This window comes from Amphiura filiformis, chromosome 5, assembly GCF_039555335.1.
Source record: "Amphiura filiformis chromosome 5, Afil_fr2py, whole genome shotgun sequence".
Classification (NCBI taxonomy): Eukaryota; Metazoa; Echinodermata; class Ophiuroidea; order Amphilepidida; family Amphiuridae; genus Amphiura; species Amphiura filiformis.
The window spans coordinates 9,727,883-9,747,633 of NC_092632.1; the positions used below are offsets into that span (position 1 = coordinate 9,727,883).

At 35.3% G+C, this 19,751-nt stretch overlaps 1 protein-coding gene and 1 long non-coding RNA gene across 2 annotated transcripts; both read left to right on the forward strand.

The window, feature by feature from the left end:
- Window positions 1-311: 311 nt before the first annotated feature.
- On the forward strand, window positions 312-2,767 carry LOC140151803 (uncharacterized; the record flags this gene model as incomplete). Its single annotated transcript, XM_072174138.1, has 3 exons — window positions 312-709; window positions 2,184-2,266; window positions 2,624-2,767. Coding segments are annotated over exons 1-3 (525 nt in total), but the record flags the coding sequence as incomplete, so codon positions are not given.
- A 9-nt stretch (window positions 2,768-2,776) lies between these two features.
- Window positions 2,777-18,152, forward strand: LOC140151804 (uncharacterized). The gene is made up of 3 exons (XR_011858958.1): window positions 2,777-2,857; window positions 4,492-4,662; window positions 17,683-18,152. It is a non-coding gene; the product is annotated as an uncharacterized lncRNA (long non-coding RNA).
- Window positions 18,153-19,751: the final 1,599 nt, after the last annotated feature.

Genomic DNA, 19,751 nt, shown 5'->3' on the forward strand with positions numbered 1-19,751 from the left:
ATGAATTGTAAGTTGATCATAAATGTTTGTGCACAAGATAGAAGTGAGGCATTTTAATTCGCTATGGAAAGAAATATGAAAAGTAAGGCAACAAGAGTGGCAAACAGGAAAAGACCTTATAAAGTTACTGAAACCAGTGAAAAGGCTACAGGTACTAGTAGCAACTATCATGGGCATGGTTACTGCCCATGTGTTGAATCATGACGTGATTCCAAAAAAGATGCAAGTTGTCAGACAGAGCATATTGTTGGTAGTTACCATCGTCGCAATATTAATGAGGGAAAAAAATCCTTTGTAACTTATGAGCAATTAAGAGCAGAGGTTTTGTCTGATCATGGATCTTTATTAGAATGGTGTAAGGACAACAATTTAATTGCTTCTAAACGATCATGTCCAGATTGTGGGAAGGATATGAAATGGCAACTTGCTAGAGATGGAAGATCTGACAAATACTTGTGGAGTTGTAGACGTCGTGTTGGCGGAAAGCAGGTTTCTAAAGAGATATCTATTCGAGAAGGATCTATTTTTGAAGACAGCAACTTAACCATAGCAGAAGTGATACAATTCATATATTGGTGGTGTTGTGGACTCACGCAGACTCAAATAAAGATGCAGATGGGTTTAAATCCTACTACTACGTGTTCTTGGCACTATAAATGCCGCGATATTTGCGAGTACTTAGTTATGGAAAAGCCGGAAAAGATTGGAGGTAAGCATTGTGTATTGATGTATAATAATTATGCATAATTTGTTTGAAATTAGTAGACTAATAGTCAATGAATAAAGAATATGTATAGGCCCCTAGCTACAATGAAATTTCTTCAAAGAACCTTTTTGTTTTGGCAAAATTGCGAGTACATGTACTTAGTTATGGAAAAGCCGGAGAAGATTGGAGGTGAGCATTGTGTATTGATGTGTAAGAATTATGCATAATTTGTTTGAAATTAGAAGACTAATACTCAAGTAATAAAGAATATGTATAGGCCCCTAGCTACAATGAAATTTATTCAAAGAACCTTTTTTTTGGCAACATTTAGTGATTTGTTAAAGAAAAACGGCCTGACTTTGGATCTAAATTAACACAACCTCATTAATATATTGTTACAGGTTTTTTGTACAAAATTGCTCTATGATAGTTGAAAGTTTTACATACTATGATGTTTTTCATGATTTGTTTATTTCTTATGTATGTTTTTTATTATACGCTGAAATTTAGTAAACCTTTTGTCCTTCTTGGACCGTATTTTTTGTTACCATGGCTAATCCACTTAAGGGATTGTAATTATAGTACCAAAACACATTATTTCAACTTAATGACGAGGGATATTAAGTAGCTACTAGTAACACTCAAAGGATTACATGGGCCACCTTGAAAACAACCTAGCCTTACAAACTGCAAATAATTTATGCAAAATAAATTTAGGTAAAAAATCGATGTCCGTTTTACCGTCCTGCCGTTAGCGAGCTCATTAATATTTGATACGTGAAAGGTGTTTCTGTGAAAAAACGATGTGGTATTTGAAGGTAGCAATATTAGTAATGAAATGGTAACATTTGTTTGTTTATATTACCATGGAAATAAGATGTTTTTGATTCGCAAGTTCGAAATGTCGTTTTAGAGTGCAAATGTCCTTCCGTGACCGTAGAATTGCCCAGTTGCATTAATTCTGCATGGAATGAAATAGTGTATAAAATAGAGGAACAAATATTAATTAGCTGACTATTTCTTAGTTAAAAATTTATAATATAGTTAAAATTTCCAGTAGATCATGCCACTGTTTGTCTATGTAATTATATTCAACATTTCCTTTAAAAATATTAAAATGCCGTTTGCGTAACAAAAATTGTGTATTTAGTGATATTCACAAATAGTGATATGGCAATAAGTCGATGAAATGAATTCATATACAATTATATATTGCATATGAAACAGGTTCTGTGCTGTACTGGGACATGATACCTATGATGATCCAAGCTATTCCATCTCGGTGCGCGATGCTCGCTCCATGCAGAGGTGCGCGGTTTGTGGATCGGGGCTTGTTGTAGAACATGTAGAACATTTACTTAATAGTGTATATAGTTTTAAAGTAGATTTGTAATATTGGTTGTTGATTTTGCATATTTTTTATTTGTGATGGTAATTAATAATATTTGGCCTGTGTTTGAATGATTATGCTTTATAGGTCCGGGAAAGGTGGTGCAAATAGATGAAAGCAAGATCGGAAAGCGAAAGTACAATAAAGGACATTTAGTTGAAGGACAATGGGTAAGGATAAACGTGTTGAACATGTGAAATCAAATAACATTGAATTGACACTGTACATGATATTGTATCGAAAGCTTTGTGGATAACTCTAAACCTGTGGCCTGTTAATTTTGTTGGAACTTTTATTATATATTCTACTTGTATCTCACACGAGATCCAGGCCCCCTCTATGGCTTGTTGTTGTTTGCAGTGCATCTGTTGTTTGCCATTGTATTGAGATTGAATGCAGATTTATGAATAAATTATATGATTTGATTTATTAAGAATTCATGAATGTGTTGTAGAAATTGCCATATATGGATATAATTAGTAGACCTACGTGGTAATGACGGTATTTATGTATCATGTTTATTGAAGGTGTTTGGTGGTATCGAAGAAGACGGAAGAGGTGCATTTCTTGTTTGTGTTGAAGAACGATCACAGGCCGTTCTCTTACCCATTATCCAGAAATGGATATTACCAGGCACACATATAATATCGGACGGATGGAAAGCGTACTGTAATTTAAAAATTACGGATACATGCACAGTGTTGTCAACCATTCACAGGAATGGAAGAATGACGAAGGCGAGACTACCAACAAAATTGAAGGTAATTGTGGCCTAAATGTTAAAATTATTATTAATAATATTATTGGTTGGCTGTTATGTATTTTCCTTCGTGTTTGAATTGGACTAAAAATACGTCATCGTCATAAAAATTGCAAGTTGTAGGCATAAATATTATTTTGCGACATTATGTCGTTATGAATGCGGCAGAGAGACGAATCCGCTATCGCTGTTCTGAATAAAGCAATTACCTATTGCTAACTTGGTAAAATGCATACTCGTAGCATAATCTTGTACATCATAGCACCCAATTTTTTATTTGGTGGTTTCGAAATGTTGAAATTAAACATTAGTTCTTTCAAATATGAAACGCTAAAACCCAAATCTAGAACAAACAATTATATATTTAAATAGATATAGCAAACTTTCCATGATAGAGATTGGACCCCAGACAAATTAAAGTACCCCCAAATTAAGTGTCAATTCAGAATTATCCCACCATGGTGGAAAAAATCTTATGGAAGTATAATGATTAAATAGAATCTCCATTTTGAAAACGTATTCGGAAGGGCAATTGTAAATCAATTGTATAGTGTTTGATAAGAACATTATTTTGTGTCCGTTAATATGTAAACATGTTGATATCGTAGGACACAAAGATTATACTTGGAAATTGTGTTCAAAGTATTAAATCATGGTGATTGTAAGAATGAGTTGAATGCCAAGGTCAATGGTAGAAGCGTAAATGCTAAGGTTGTACATTGTATAGTATATGGCTAAACGCAAATTTTTGAGTCTAGGCCTACAATGTATTGACCATACATGCATAGTTGCAATAGTTGTTAAACATGTTAGGTGTTTATTTAATTGGTTCGTATAATGTACATGTAACTTTGTTAAAATAGTTTTATATTTTGAAACTATTACATGTATAGGCCAACACATGACATATCCAAATTAAATTACATCATCGGCCCTTTGGTATACAAGTTAATGATATTGATAATGAGTTTATAAACGAATTAAAAAAACTCCACATGCCACATCGTATCTTAAACAGTACCGGGTATATGTTAAAGCAATAACATGTGATTGGCCAAAAAAATAGGATCAGATTCCTATTTAAATGTTTGTTTTCACTGATCACATTATTCCTAAAGCTGACATCCAGGAGAGATGTTATCAAGCAGTCGATCGATTAACTCTGAAGAAATTATATTTTGCCACTCTGCTATATACCTCAACGTTCAACAAGGTTGACCCTATTTTTGTTCCGGTCGTTTGAAAAAGTGAAGGAAAAAAGAAGATTATAGGCGATGGGATCCTAAAAGTGACACCTTTTTATATATCTACAATAATTTCACAATGTATATATACTATTTCCAATATTTCAGGGGTTTTTTATTTACCAATTCTTGTTGCCGCCCATCTTCTTCAGTTGCCCCTCGTTTGGCAGTCCTTCTTCTTTTGCCGCCTGTTCGTTTTCGCTCGCTACTTTTACTCCGAGGGGAGCGCGGCCCCAAAGGTCCCCTCAAAAAAAAAAAAAAAACTCGCATAACGAATAGATATGATATAGTATTCCTGAACGCCTAAATTACAGGTACATGTATACATGTGCAGATGCATGTACGTCCATGTCTTGTTAAAATTATTTCCAATTAATTTTCACCCGCACAGGACATTGGCGTCAAATGAAGGTGCATCTTCCTACACATGGACGTTTGAAGAAACACTACCCGAAGTACCTAGGGGAATTTCAGTACAGATATAGATACCATGGAGAAAATTTGTTCAGACAATTTATTGGCGACATATCCACTGCATATCCAATATGTCATTTAATATGAGGTAAGTCAAATAGGCCCCTAAAGAATCAATGACGTTGCCATTTGTTTGGTATCAAATTGTACAAAAATGTATGGTTTTTGGTTTAGATGTCAGGAGATGTAAGCTATTAATTTCAAGGTAATCCAATATTGAGTTGGTATGGTAGACATGTTAGCTTATGTTGAACTCGACCATTTCAAAACCCCGTTCAAAACCCATGTACCTAGACTAGGGGGCCTAGAAATGGAATGGTTTTAGGTATATATCATGCAATGCATTGACAAATACAGAACCATTAATGTTAGTAACAGAGCTTCATGTACTGTAGTAAGGTTATAAGCAAATATTGCCCACTATTGCCCAAGAAGTTAACAATAGAGGAATTGTGTGTTATGGAAAGCAGGGATGCCAGTCAGAGTAGTTGCCTGTACTGATAAAAAATCTGTCTCCATATATGCATGTGTTTAGGTTTATAATATAGGAGCTAGGAATGAGAGCAAAAAGTAGGAAGTCACCACGGTACTTTCCATGGAAACTTTTACCAAACCGACAAAGTCTCCACGGAAGAAAAATCAAGAAGCACAAAGTCACCACGGATATCGATCGTGAAGGACGCTATGGTGTCTTTTGAAATGTCCACGGAAACTATTACCAAACAGGCAAAGTCACCACGCTGATCGATCGCTATTTGCATAACAATGAAACAGGAAACGGGGGTGCTGGATGAGCTGACCTTTGACACAAGCAAGCTTAATCAAGTTAATTAGTCTGGTGGTGGAGGAAGTGGAGGAGCTCTGTGTAATTCCAATGGGAAGTTGGTGTGCATAAAGAATTTCTGCACTTTGGTGCATCTAACTTAGTACAACTGCATTTTCATAGTGTTAATCTTTAATTTATGCAGTGGAATATGTGTGTCATGCAATTCCGTGGGGTTTTAACAACTTTTAAGGCATAAAAAGGGAAAACGCGAAGACTGTAACATGTATAAAAATAAATTGCATGATTTATTATATGATTGTTTCTGTTTGATGTTCAAAGTACTTAATAAAATAAGAAATTAGAAAAAACCTTAGAAAATCAATATTATTTGATATCAGAAAAATTCTGCCTGGCAGACAATTGAATCAAATTCAGTATACCCAATTAAAAAAAAAAAAAAAAAATAAGCTGGTTGTCAACTTTTACGCAAACTTGCTGGTTGGAACACGGTCTAGTAGGCCAATCAAATTAAGATGAGTAAGGGGTTAACCCATCACTAATTGCAACAGAATCCATTTCATCACCATTCATTTCAAAAAACATTATTATTAAAGAAGTCCCCGAAAATCCAAGTAGTGGAACAGTACCTAATTTGCATAAATCCAAAATGGCTGCTTATACAGGGGTGGAATTTCAAAGTTGATCAAATCCTGTTACTTGCTGTTAAAGTAAATTCACACCAAACCTCAATCCTTTGTGCATCCTTTTAAGGTTGGTCTGAACCCTGGAATTATGGAAACTTTTGGGCCTCATAACAGGGCTGTCAACTTTTTGGAATTGCTTGGCGTGAGACAGAGACGCACCGGGATTTGGCGACTCTCATGTTCATTTTGACCCATGATTATTTGAGCCTAGTACACTACCCAACAAACACACTTTTACAAAAAACGTTAAAATGTCCGGTTTTATAAAGGGTATAAAATCGTTTAAATAACACTCAAAACATTTTTGAAAACTTGATGCAAACATTCTAAACAAAATACTATTTTAAAGTGTCGTATTTCAGTTTCATATATCATGATATGCCTACATATTGAGGTTGTATATTCCATTATCAAGTTATGTTAGGTTCATTAATGTTTTTTTTCTAATGATTTAGTAATGTCCACATCTCACTTTGTATTACATTTTCATGTCATAATTTGTATTATTATATATTATATCATATTATATTATATTATATTATATTATATTATATTATATTATATTATATTATATTATATTGTATTATATATTATATTATATTATATTATATTATATATTATATTATATTATATATTATATTATATTATATTATATTATATTATCTTAATACTAATTACGGCGTGTCCGTCCGTCCGTCCTCTGTCCGCGCGCTATCGCGTTCGCGTCTGCGCGTTTCGCGTTCACGCGGTGCACTATCGCGTGCTCGCAGTGCGCTATCGCGGAGTATCAACGGGAGTGTGCGCGGAGTACAGTGCGCGCATCGGAAAAACATTACAGTGTGACTAACAGGTGCATCTCATCGGACCAATAATTATAGGCCTTTATTTTCAACATATATTTCAATACCGAACACGTGCACACACCAAACACGTGCTTATAGGCCTATTTCAGCAGAACATGACTATTTCCGGAAGGCATATGAACCGTTTTTGCGTTCACGTTTCTCGCCATTGATTAAGTTGGGTCTTGATCATTGAGAGACGCATTTCATAGTTTAAAAAATCAGGGCAGGTATATGGGTTTGGGTAATTAGAAATAGGCCGATCACGAGAAGCGCCCGACCCGAGAACCGCGAAATCTATAGTATTATATAGTATACAAATATTGACTGCTATGAGGGGCACAGTTAAAATTATAGGCCCGAGGTGATGTCAAAACCATGACTATGCCCGAAGCGAAGCTGAGGGCATAGTCATGGTTTTGACATCACCGAGGGCCTATAATTTTAAACTGTGCCCTGAATATTAAGCAGTCAATATTTGTTTTATATACCGAATAATATAGATTCTTCTCATTTGATTGGTTAAAAGATTTCCTGACTGACAAGGCCTACAAGCTTTGTAACTGCATAGGCCTTAGGCTTAAATGCACACAGTGCATGCAAGAACAAGGGTGCAGAATTTGGACCGATATCTACCGATTTCATATCTAAAACAACCCTACCGTTTCTGTGCTAACATCACACACTGCCGAGTCTCCAGGTCGTAGTAATTTGTCTAAAAAGTGACATTTGGCAGGTATAAATCCTTGACATGTAACAGAATGTAAACAATCACTGCAGTCACGGCGGCCGGTGAAAGATCGTTGTCAAGGAGAGGTCAAATTCATTGCGAACTGTGACCGCGATAGTCTCAACACTCGTAATCAACGCCGGCCGTATAGTGGGTGCGCAATGTATACGAGCGATCTGTGTATTCGGGGTTGCGAATATCCAATTATTTTCCGGGCATAGAATCAACTGTGCCCGGGGCACAGTTGTTGTATGACGTCATCTTGATAGAAAAAGGGGGCACAGCTATTTTAATGACTCCACTTTTAACCAATCAGATGAGAGGAATCTATATATGAGGTATATAATATTATATAGTACTAGATTTCGCGGTTCTCGGGTCGGGCGCTTCTCGTGATAGGCCTATTTCTAATTACCCAAACCCGTTACCCATATACCTGCCCTGACTTTTTAAACTACTTAGAAATGCGTCTCTCAATGATCAAGACCCAACTTGACACAACTTAATCAACTCTGTTTGTTTTATAGGTGCGATGCTTATTTCGGTAGTTCGGTAGGCCTACCCATAATCTGGACACCCATCATTCGCCTCTTCCAAGCCCTGCCCTGTTACCATATTTTGAGAAACCGAAATAAGTATCTGGACGTGGATATAGGCCGTTACTAAAGTAATGAAATCAATCGCGAGGAACGTGAATGCAAAAACGGTTATAGGCCTTGGTCCGATGAGATGCACCTGTTAGTCACACTGTAATGCTTTTCCGATGCGCGCACTGTACTCCGCGCACACTCCCGTTGATACTCCGCGATAGCGAACCGCGGACACGCGATAGTGCACCGCGTGAACGTGAACCGCGCGGACGCGAACGCGATAGCGCGCGGACAGAGGGACGGACGGACACGCCGTAATTAGTATTAAGATTATAATTATTCTTATTATATGTCTATTATAGCATATGGAGGATAAAGTGGTCGGTGGTCACAATCAAGAAAGTGTGACGTGATTCAGTATGCAAATTTTATATAAACAATAGCAACAATCATTCATTCTGTTAACACTAGAGGTAGTGTAAATGGCGATTTATATGTTCCAAAGTGCAATACAAATTATGGTAAAAGCTCTTTCCAATACAAAGGTAGCTTATTATGGAATGCTATTTCGAAAGATATTCGTCAAGTCAACTCACTAATGCAATTCAAAAAGAAACTCAAAGAAGACCTGAAATTGTAACACAACTAATTCTGCAGCTCATACATGTCAAATGTTTTTAAATACTTCGTGTTTCTCTTTCAATTATTGTTAATTACAAAAACTTGGTTTTCATGCTGTATATAATATTTATATAAGGTATTTTAATGCTGTGTTATGTTTATGTAAGCTCAATTTCTTATGGTTTTTAATAATGTATATTCTACGTGTATTTAATGCTTTTATATGTTTGTCTCAGGGCCCTACTGAAAATCAACATTGTAATATTTGTTGAGTAGGTTACCCTGCTTAAATATGGTTAATAAATAAATAAATAAATAAACAATAGGAGGATATAATTCGATTATCAATAATATATATTGTTTGGTTCATATCTACTGATATAAGAGCTTTTAACTATAGAGTATCATGCATGATTTGAAGTGGTCGGAAACCAGGAAATTTGATCAACTTGACCAAGGTAATCAGCTCATATGCAAATGCCGCACTTTATTATGCATAAACAATAGCAACAATAGCGGGGGTATAATTCTATTATCAATAATATTCAATAATATTGTTTGGTTCATATCTACTGAAATAAGAACTTATGACTAAATAATAGAGGATAATTATTTGAAGTGGTCGGAATCCAGGAAGTATGATCAACTTGACCAATGTGATCGGCTCATATGCAAATGTCCTATTGTACACGCAAACAATGGGAACAATTGGGGGATATAATTCTATGTTATTCACTATACTACTTGATACTATACTACTGCTAAAATATAATATTTGTTTGCTTAAAATTGTATTATGGTAAATTAAGATGGGTTCTTTGTTTATTTATTTATGTTTATGTGTATATTCGTTGTTTTGATTAAATTATAATTATTTGTTAATTAAAAGGTGGTACATCGTTATCAGTCCTCGGCTTTGTGATGTACCTACCTTCATCAAATCTTGTTAATACACAATAATTGTATATAATAATGCTATAATGTTTGTATGAGATTGATGAAAATAAAGATTGATTGATTGATGAAGATAATTAGGCCTATATGATATGATAATATGCAAAATATAGGATAGGCTTTTACGACATCTAATTATTAAAATATGCACTGCATACATAATAATACTGGAACTAAAATTTGCAACTCGCTTTGCTACGTTGCTTCCGATCTGATGCCTGATGAAATCCGAAGTTTTCGGACGCAACACGAGCAAAGTGAGTTGCAAATTTTATAGTTCCAGTATGGCAGTATTAGATTGAATTTATAAAATAATGATTTACAATCTTATAAAGATTATAAGATTTAATGAATGAAGGAGTGAATGAATGAATTGTTGAATGAATGAATCTGAGACGAATATATGAATGAATGTATTGTTGAACGAGCGGATGGATGAATGAATGAATGAACTTATAGGCCTATATGAATGATAGACTATCACCACACCACCACCCCAAAAAATCCAAACACCCCCCCCCCACACACACACCACCACCACCACCAAACACTAACAACATTATAAACAGCAATGATAAAATATAATGTATAATTATCATCGCACAAAACAGTAGTTTCGAGGATTCGAATAGTGCAACCAGCATTACGATTTTCAACAAGCGTTTCAAAGCGACTGGATTGATAGACTACCGTGGTTACTTTTACAAAAATAGGGAAGTCACCATGTCTACTTTTACCAAAATGACAAAGTCGCCATGGGTGTAAAATAATGTAAAGTGAGCTCAAACTCTATTTTTCTGAATTCTGCGCTCAAAATCAAAAGCTATAAATTAGGCCCTATACATTGAAGATATAGTTGATGAACGTGGGGTCTGCAGGTATACAAGTGTGGGGTGTGTGGGTTTTTGTTGTTAGTGTGAATACGCCGCATTACATGCTTACTCCAAAAAAGTTGAGACCATTGTATACCGTACCACCAGAAACCCTCATCGGTGCTATCTACTGTAGATAGCAAGCTACACAATCTTACATGTGCTATCTCAGTAGAGATGGTATTAATTATGTATCATGCTGTGTTCCATATACACCTATCCGACTTCGCCATTACTGCGGTGTCCCCGATGTAAAACTGCGGTGTCCCGAGGTCGGGGGTTCCATCCATTATTTATTGTGTGCTATACAGAATTGTACCCGGGAATTGTACACAACAGTGATATTCAATACACAATCATGAGTATTGAATTACGAATTAAATCTCCCGCTCTGGTACATCTGTGTTGCCGTCAATAGAGGGCCAAATACAGTAAACGCTTCTCGGATTGGTGTATAGGCGTATATAGAAAATTATAATATATACGAGTGTGTATAATTATGCCCTTATAGTCCCAGTATCTACAGCATGCAGTTCAATTGCGGTACCTCTTCAGGTTCGTATATAATTTATAGGTCTTTTGGTGCCAAGTTGATCGCTAATCTTAAGGGGCACTTCGTATAATCAACATCATCATCCCCCATCATCATCTTGCTCCAAGGTCATAAGATGGTTGAGCCAGTTTTAATTATGTATGACATGGTATGTACTATCATGCTTTTTAATATAGAAAATTAGGCTATAATATGCGAGTGTATAGGCCCTAGACCCAGCAGTGTTCACGTCACAGCATGCATTTTAAGTGTTCAATTGCGGTATAGGCCTACCACTCTAGTCTAAGTTCACTATATGATTTATAGGTCTTTTGGTGTCAAGTTAATAGCCAATCTTAAAGGAGCACTTCGTAATCACTGGCATCACCCCCCCCCCCCACCCGTCCTGCTCCACAAAACTTATAATATTATACCATCAGAAATCTGGGAGTCATAGTTTTGTGCATGGGCTCGTTTAGCATAGTCATGACAATACTTTGAGTACAACTTTGTAAACAAGCGATCTGCTAGACACTAGGCATACAGTCATGATAATACGATGCTATCAACTGCATGCGGTATGATAATATTAATCATTAGGCCTACAAAGCGGTTTAATAGCCATATTTGGCGGTTCTCGGCCGGGCGCGATTACCTGGCTGATGGTGACTGTACCCAATATGACAGTTTTTACTAATTTGACCTCAGAGACCCCTGGTGACCCCAAAATGACCTTCCAGAAATTTGGCTCTAAATGTTGACTGTAGGGCCTACCCGGCACCAAGTTCCATGCCCATACGACAGTTTTTATTAATTTGACCTCAGATGACCCCTGGGTGACCTTCCAAAAAATGAGCTTTAAATGTTGACTGTAGTATACCGGGTACCTACCAAGTTTCGTATCCACAGGACACTTTTAGTAATTTGACCTGAGATGACCACTGGGAGGTGGCCCGGGGTCAGATGACTTAGTGAACATAAACTTCTTCTTGCCAGTACAGAACTACGACTTAACGAACATAAACTTCTTCTTGCCAGGACAGAACTACACCACCCAAAAAATCTAAATGATTTGATCATAAGGCTCTTCGTATTCAGAATGCAATTTGGTGTGTCTGATGGCTCCACAAAAACACCATACAAACGTTGTTGTCCAATTAGCTCCAATTCCTTAAGCCTATTTCAATATTATATAGGCCATATATATGGCCCTACTTTATACTGAGTCGGTTTATACTTTTTTATTATCTTGTCATTGTCATGCTCATGATATATCACGCATCTTACGTAGGCCTATAATATTAGGCGTATTATAGCACTAACCGATTCGTCACGAAGACAAAGCATGAGGGTAATTATAATTAAGTATAGGCCTATCATTTATATTGTGTGCAATGTAAACGAGAGGAGGATAAAATTCGATTGTAAATATAATATATATTGTTCGCTTCATATCTACTCAAATAAGAGTAGGCCTATATCCCTTTCAAGTTGAAAAATGTTGCCAATATTAACACATTAAGTCCCTTCAGTTTATACATGAATTAACTTAACAATTTTTGTCAATTATGTGTTACTATATATCTTCAGGCCCGGCTTATCTACGGCCCTGCTTCAGACAATTTTTTTAATAACACATTATTTTCTTGAATGTTGAAGACTATAATGAGCAACCAGTATTAATACGATTTTAATACGTTTTAAGCGACTGGGTCAATAGACTACCGTGTCTACTTTTACAAAAATGACAAAGTCACCACGGCGTAAAATAAAATGGACTTGTTATACCGCCCTCATACACGTGATCACTCTCGTGGCGACTTAGCTATTTCTGTAGGAGTTTCCATGGCGTCTTTGCCATTTCTGTTCTATATTCCGTGGAAGCTTTTATGGAGACTATGTCATTTTAGTTAAATTTACTACCTGAATATAGGCCTACCTAAAATTATGGGAGCACGGTGGTACACTGACTCATAATTGAAAGGTTGCAGGTTTGAGTCCCGGTGATGCCATCTTGGTGTGCGCTTGATTAAGGCACTTTATACCGTTTACTCCTCTCTACTCAGGTGTTTAAAATGGGTACCGGCATTCTTAAATGCTGTGAAGGTAACAGATTCGCTGTAGAGGAGGTGTAGCGATCCCCCTATAGCAACATTACACTTTTTCCTTTTCACCAGGCCCAAGTACAGGTGAATAAAAATGGGAAAAAAACATTACAGGAGTCTCCTTTACCTTTACCTTTTGTTACCTAAAATGTTAATCCAATAATTGAGGCCAAATAAAAATAAACACGTGTTTGTCGTCCGGATTTGTAAAAATTAGGAGGATGAGGGGCTTTTTATTTTTTATTGGAAAGGATGCTAAATACCTGTATTTAGCACCATATTGTGGGTATTTGACATACAGATATCTGAGAAGAAAGGAGGAGGCCCTTTTTATTTTATTGTTTTGAGAGGTAGGCCCCTGTAGAGATCTCAAAACTCTTCTTAAATGATGTATTATGCATTTACAAAGCCGTAAAATAAGTCTGAACTTCTGAAACATCTTTTGCAAAAAGTTATAACTGAAAGTTTACAAATTGAAAAGAAATGTGAAAAATCTTCAAAAAAGGAGGAGGGCGCGGACGAGAAACATTTTTCTTTTGTATTCGGCCTTAAAATTAGGGCAATCATTTAAACCCCAAGATAGTGATGTCGACATGATCATAGTGTTTCACAAGGGTGGGGTGGGGGGGGGGGGTAACATTTGTTTTAGAAACGGCCTGGGCAGGAAAATATTTGTTAGAGTACATTCCATACACCGGTATAAAATCAGGGCAATCGTTTAGCCCCAAAAGTGATGTGGACATGAGCATAGTGTTTAGAGGGGCCCCAAGTGTGGGGGTGTGTGTGTGTGTGGGGGGGGGGTGAAATGGATATATAAATTTCTGTCAGAGGTTGCCAGGGAGCGAGGGGGCAAGGGAATATTGTTATTATTAAGCCTACATGTACATTACATAACCCGCATTATTTAACTTGTCAAATGTTGGACATGTACACAATAGGCCTATTAAACATGATAAAAATAACTGTTTGCACATAACGGGAGGGTCACATATAATGTGCGGTCGCAACTTTCAAAATGGGGGCCTGGGAATTGAGGGAATATCCTGAAAAAAGTTCGTTGGGGGAAGAATATCAAGTCTAAAAATGTGCAGGTAACATTTATGACATAATCATTATAATCACCGTTTACCATAACCAGTAGGGAAAGGGAGAAATGGGAAGCAATGTATTAACCTGCATGTGCGTTCAGTCCCAGAAGACATGAAACGCGTTAGGATATAGGATAGGATAGGAAAAGGATAGGATAGGAGGCTTTATTTCACCACGGAGGCTTAAATCAACAAAGTTGTTCTTCCTTGGGGCCCTGGAAGATTTCATTCATAAATGTAAGGTTTTTTTTGACACTGGACACGTTTGCAATTCTTTAGAGAAGACTAATGTGAACACCTGAGACGTGTTCATTATAAGATAAAGTTGAATTCACATGACACATGTGTAATAGGTCTAAGTGTATTAAAAAATTGCAGGACATCAGTGTTCAAACTACAAGAACACGAATATTCAAAAGTCATAGGACAACCCAGCAAACACAAAAACGTTTTAAAAACGTGTTAAAAAAGTTATATTTTGGCTTTTGGTTTAGGTGAAAACGTTTTAATAACATTAAAATGTCGGGTTATTAAAGGTCATGATAACGTTTTAAAACGTTTTGTATGAAAACCACACTACAACAATATTTTTTAATGTTTGCAAAAAATGTTATTGTAAACTATTATATTTGCCAAATATTGTGTCAATACTTAAATAACATGATGTTAAAATATTGGAAACCAGCAAACACAGAAATGTTCTTAAAATGTTTTTTCCAAAACCTTTTAATAACATTTAAATGTTGGGTTATAAAAAGGTCATGAGAACGTTTGTAAAACGTTATTGAAAATATTTTGGGCAAACATTTTTCGCAAAATATGTTTAAAACGTTAAAATAACATTCTGTGTAGAATGTTTTGTATCAAGTTTTCAAGAATGTTTTTGGAATGTTATTAAAACGTTTTTATACCCTTTATATAACGCGACATTTAAACGTTTTCTGTAAAACATTTATGTTTGCTGAGCAGTAGATTATCAAAAAATGTTTTTTAAGGTTATGAAAACGTTTTATACTCTTAATTTACCCTTTATATAACCTGACATTTAAACGTTTTTTGACAACCTTTTATAACCTTTTGCGAATGATGTCGAAAACGTTTTGTGTTTGCTGGGAAATCACTTGTGTCAAGAGTTCCTAGACTTTAACAATGTATAAGGATAAGAAAAGTATTACATTAAACAACAAATCTGACACAAGTCGAGTCAAAATTATGGTATTTATGTGGCTATAGACGGTACATGCAAAAAATGAAACTAGAAATAAAATCTAAGTTATTATTTATTTCGAATCTATAGTTTTGATAGGCATTCTAATTGACTGATAAAATTTAGTTGGATCTGAAACGCATAAACATGAAGTTATCATAAAATCGGATTGTTATTCTCACAATTTTATAAGATTATATTTGCAAATATTGAACAGATTAGCTGGATTTAATAACCATGGGAAAATAATATTGCATGACATACCGTGAATGGACGCAAAAACTGGTAGTAAAAAGGCACTTTTGAAACTCCAAAACTGGATATTTTTTGATAATAAAAGAAGCCGCATACGTGAATTGGCGATAAGATAATCAATAATAAAAGAAGTAGCTTGAAATTTCTAGAGTGATTATTAGTACAAAAAAGACTCCGATGTACAACTGCAATGGTTGTTGACGCGATAGATCAAAGGAGGTATTAAAAGACATGATAATAAAATGCGGGCTATTGTTTCGTGAAATAATAACATTGATGGAATAAGTAGATAGCGATTAAGAACGCCCCTTCCCTTATATAGAAAACATGTTCGTGACTGCTCTTCATATTTCATAAGAAGATACCACTTAAGTTAAAATCATTCGATATTCATTCATTCGAAGGAGACAATCACATCGACACACATTATACGTCAAAATGGAACTCAACATGGAAGCACACGAAGTAGATAGGATAGCTGATGATTTATTAAGGTTTGGAGAAATTGAAGAGGTAGCCGCAAGGAGATATGATATGACCCAACTGTTCGACGGGGATGTGTTTTTTCCAATTAACCAATGGCCATCATCATACTATACGCTATTCATGAATACGCCGCTTCGTGACATAGACTGTTTTAGATTGTTTTTATTTTTTGTGGGCAATGGCTGTAGCCCACATTTGATTACCGAGTGGTTGCTGTCTTCACTATTTTGGTCGACGGACAGAAATGCTTTCATAAAAAGAGCAAACCAAATCAAACATATGATAAGGAACATAGACGACAGGACAAGTGATTGGTTTTACTTTGATATTGAGCATCATAGATTATTGTTTCTCAATGGAAACAGGAAATAAGAAGAAAAAAGGAATAAATTGTAATTGATTATAGCACTATGAAACATTAATATGGAGATCAAAAAGATAATTGATGCATGGTATTGATTATCGTAATTGTTGGCTCAATTTATTTAACCTGGTGAAATAATTGTAAAAGCACAAGTGCACAATTGTAAAATATAGGAATTAAAATAAATTTAAGGTCAAACATGGGTAGGCTCATAATATGTTGTGAATGATGAAACAGAAAGTTTTAACTTAGAACATAGAATCAATTGGAAGGATTAAGCATAATATTTACGAGTGTAAAAATGTGGTGCTGGACGATTATTGAATACTTTGAAATGATGTATATTGTGCACGTAGAAAAGTTTCAGATAAATCTAATGCGGCAATCCATTGCAGGAGTCCACGAATTGCGTAAAATTGAAACAGTGTGTATATCATGTGAAGGAAAAATAAGGAATCATATTCTAGTTGTTTACCTTCAGCGAGTGAAAACATGAATACTAGTTTATTATCGGGTTATAATAATAGGCATTAAATTGAACACAAAGCGTTCGCAAAGGTGATCTCGCGCCGTGTTTCCTTGGATTTAGCATGTGAAAGTAACGTACAAAAGTGAAAGGTTTCATTTAGTTTCTTATAATCCCAGCTCTTTGCTCCATTGTACGTGTAAAGCAGACACATATGTTGTGTGTATTTAACCAGAGAAGATATGATTTAATCAGTTGAGCTGTTTTCAATGAGTGTTATCTTGGTTTAATAGCTTTTACTGGGGTTTAAGTCCTGCAAAGGTCGAATTGAATTCTACTGTAGACATGACTGTATCATGGTTAATGATTTATCAAGGAGTGTAATACCATGTTAATGATGTTATTGTTAATCAAACAGGTATGAAAAAGAATATATGGGGAACCATTTGGTTTAAAGAGCTATTCTTGTTTGAGTCTGACTGCATAACATTAATTTTGATGATCGAATTTGTGTATCCAATTACAGGTATTACCAGGATCATAAAGTGGACAAATTCGCCTAAACACACCTGATGCGGAGCATGGGACGACATCTACGCTGCAAATAATGTTGGTCAAAAATGAAAAACTGTTTGGTCTTTATAAATTCGCCTAAACACACCTGATGCGGAGCATGGGACGACATCTACACGGCAAATAATGTTGGTCAAAAAAGGAAAAACTGTTTGGTCTTTATACAACACATGAAACAGGTGGTCAAAATTTGACCAACAAGAGTTGTACAAAAATTATGACCAACAGTTGGTTAACAAAAACTTGCTTAAATATTGGCCAACAATATAGGGCCTAGTTGGGTAAATATTTTGTAGCAATTGTTCAAAGTTTGATCAAAATGTTGAGCATTTTACACGGTATTGGTTCATATGTTGGTTTATTTTTGGCATAACTGTTAAGCAAAATAGTTGACCAACATAGTTGGGTAAATAATTTGCAAAAATTGTTGGGCAATATTTGATAAAACTGTTGTGACAAATAACTAATTAAGTTGATTGTACCATCGAGATAAAGGATGATTGTACCAATTGTTGGACAAAATTTGATTAAACCGTTGGACATTTTACACATTTTTTACCAATTGTTCAAAATTTGATGAAACTGTTGAGCATTTTACACGGTATTGGTTAATATGTTGGTTTATTTTTAGCATAACTGTTAAGCAAAATAGTTGACCAACATAACGTCAATGTGTGAAAAATAACCGGCCAATATTAAAAGTACTCTCAAAAACTCCTAGCAAATATATGTCTCTAACATGACATAAAATTACAGCTAGGTTATATGATCAGAAAGTTGGTAGTTTGGTAAAATAGTGAGTGAGGGCAAGGCATAGCTAGACAACTCCCGTGTTAATTGAATGCAAATTTGACAGAAAATTTTTGTAAACGGACCGCTCACTTCTGAAGAATGCCACACGAAAACGGTACAATCATCATCATCATCACTTTCTACATTTTTTCTAAACAATATACTGTTGTAATAAGATTTTTTTCTTAAAATGCATGTATGTAACTATAATTATTGTTTAGAGCGTGTTGAAATAACACATCACGATTGGTTAGAATGATTTGTACAAAGTTTACAAAAAATGTTTTTGTAATGTTATAAGAACGTAAAACATTGTAATAACATTTCAATGTCGCATTATATAAAGGTCGTGAAAACATTATAAAAACGTAATTGTAAATACTTGGACAAACATTGTTTTCAAAATAACATCCTGTTGAGAATGATTTGTAACAAGTTTTCAAAAATGTTTTTGGAATGTACCAAGTTTTCAATAATGTTGGACAAACATTTTCTTCAAAATATTTTTGCAAACTCCAAACATTTTCTTCAAAATATTTTTGCAAACTCCAAAATAACATTCAGTTTAGAATGATTTGTACCAAGTTTTCAATAATGTTTTAGGAATGTTATAAAAACGTTTTTACATGTATACCAATGATATAACTCGCATTTATCTATTTTCTGTCAAACATTGTTGCTTGTTGTGCAGTAATTACAGTAGCGTAGCCAGGGGGGCCAAACTGCCCCCCCGATAAAATGAAAGAAAGAAGGGTCCCTGACCAAAGGGCAAAGGGGAAAAAAGGGTAAGGTGCCCATTTGTCATCAAAACTCAGCCCGATCATGGGCCAAAATAGTGTCAAATACAAAAAAATTTTGGACATTGTCACAATAAAGCAATTTTCGTATCGATAACGGGCAAAAATAGCGTCAAATGCAATTTTTTTTGCGCGATACGCCCGCATATGACCCCAATAAAGCCTTTTGGAAGTTCCAAAACATGTATACAGTCTCTCTAAAAACAAAAATTTCATGTTGCAACTGCAATTTTTTTTCAACTGTGCCATTTAATTTTTGTTGCCCCCCCCTGACCAAGAAAGCTGGCTACGCCCCTGAATAATTACCATCATCAAAAGTTATGAAATGTTAAAAACCCCTAGCAAATATATTTCTCTAACATGACATAAAATTACAGCTAGGTTATATGATCAGAAAGTTGTTAGTTTGGTAAAATAGTGAGTGAGGGCAAGG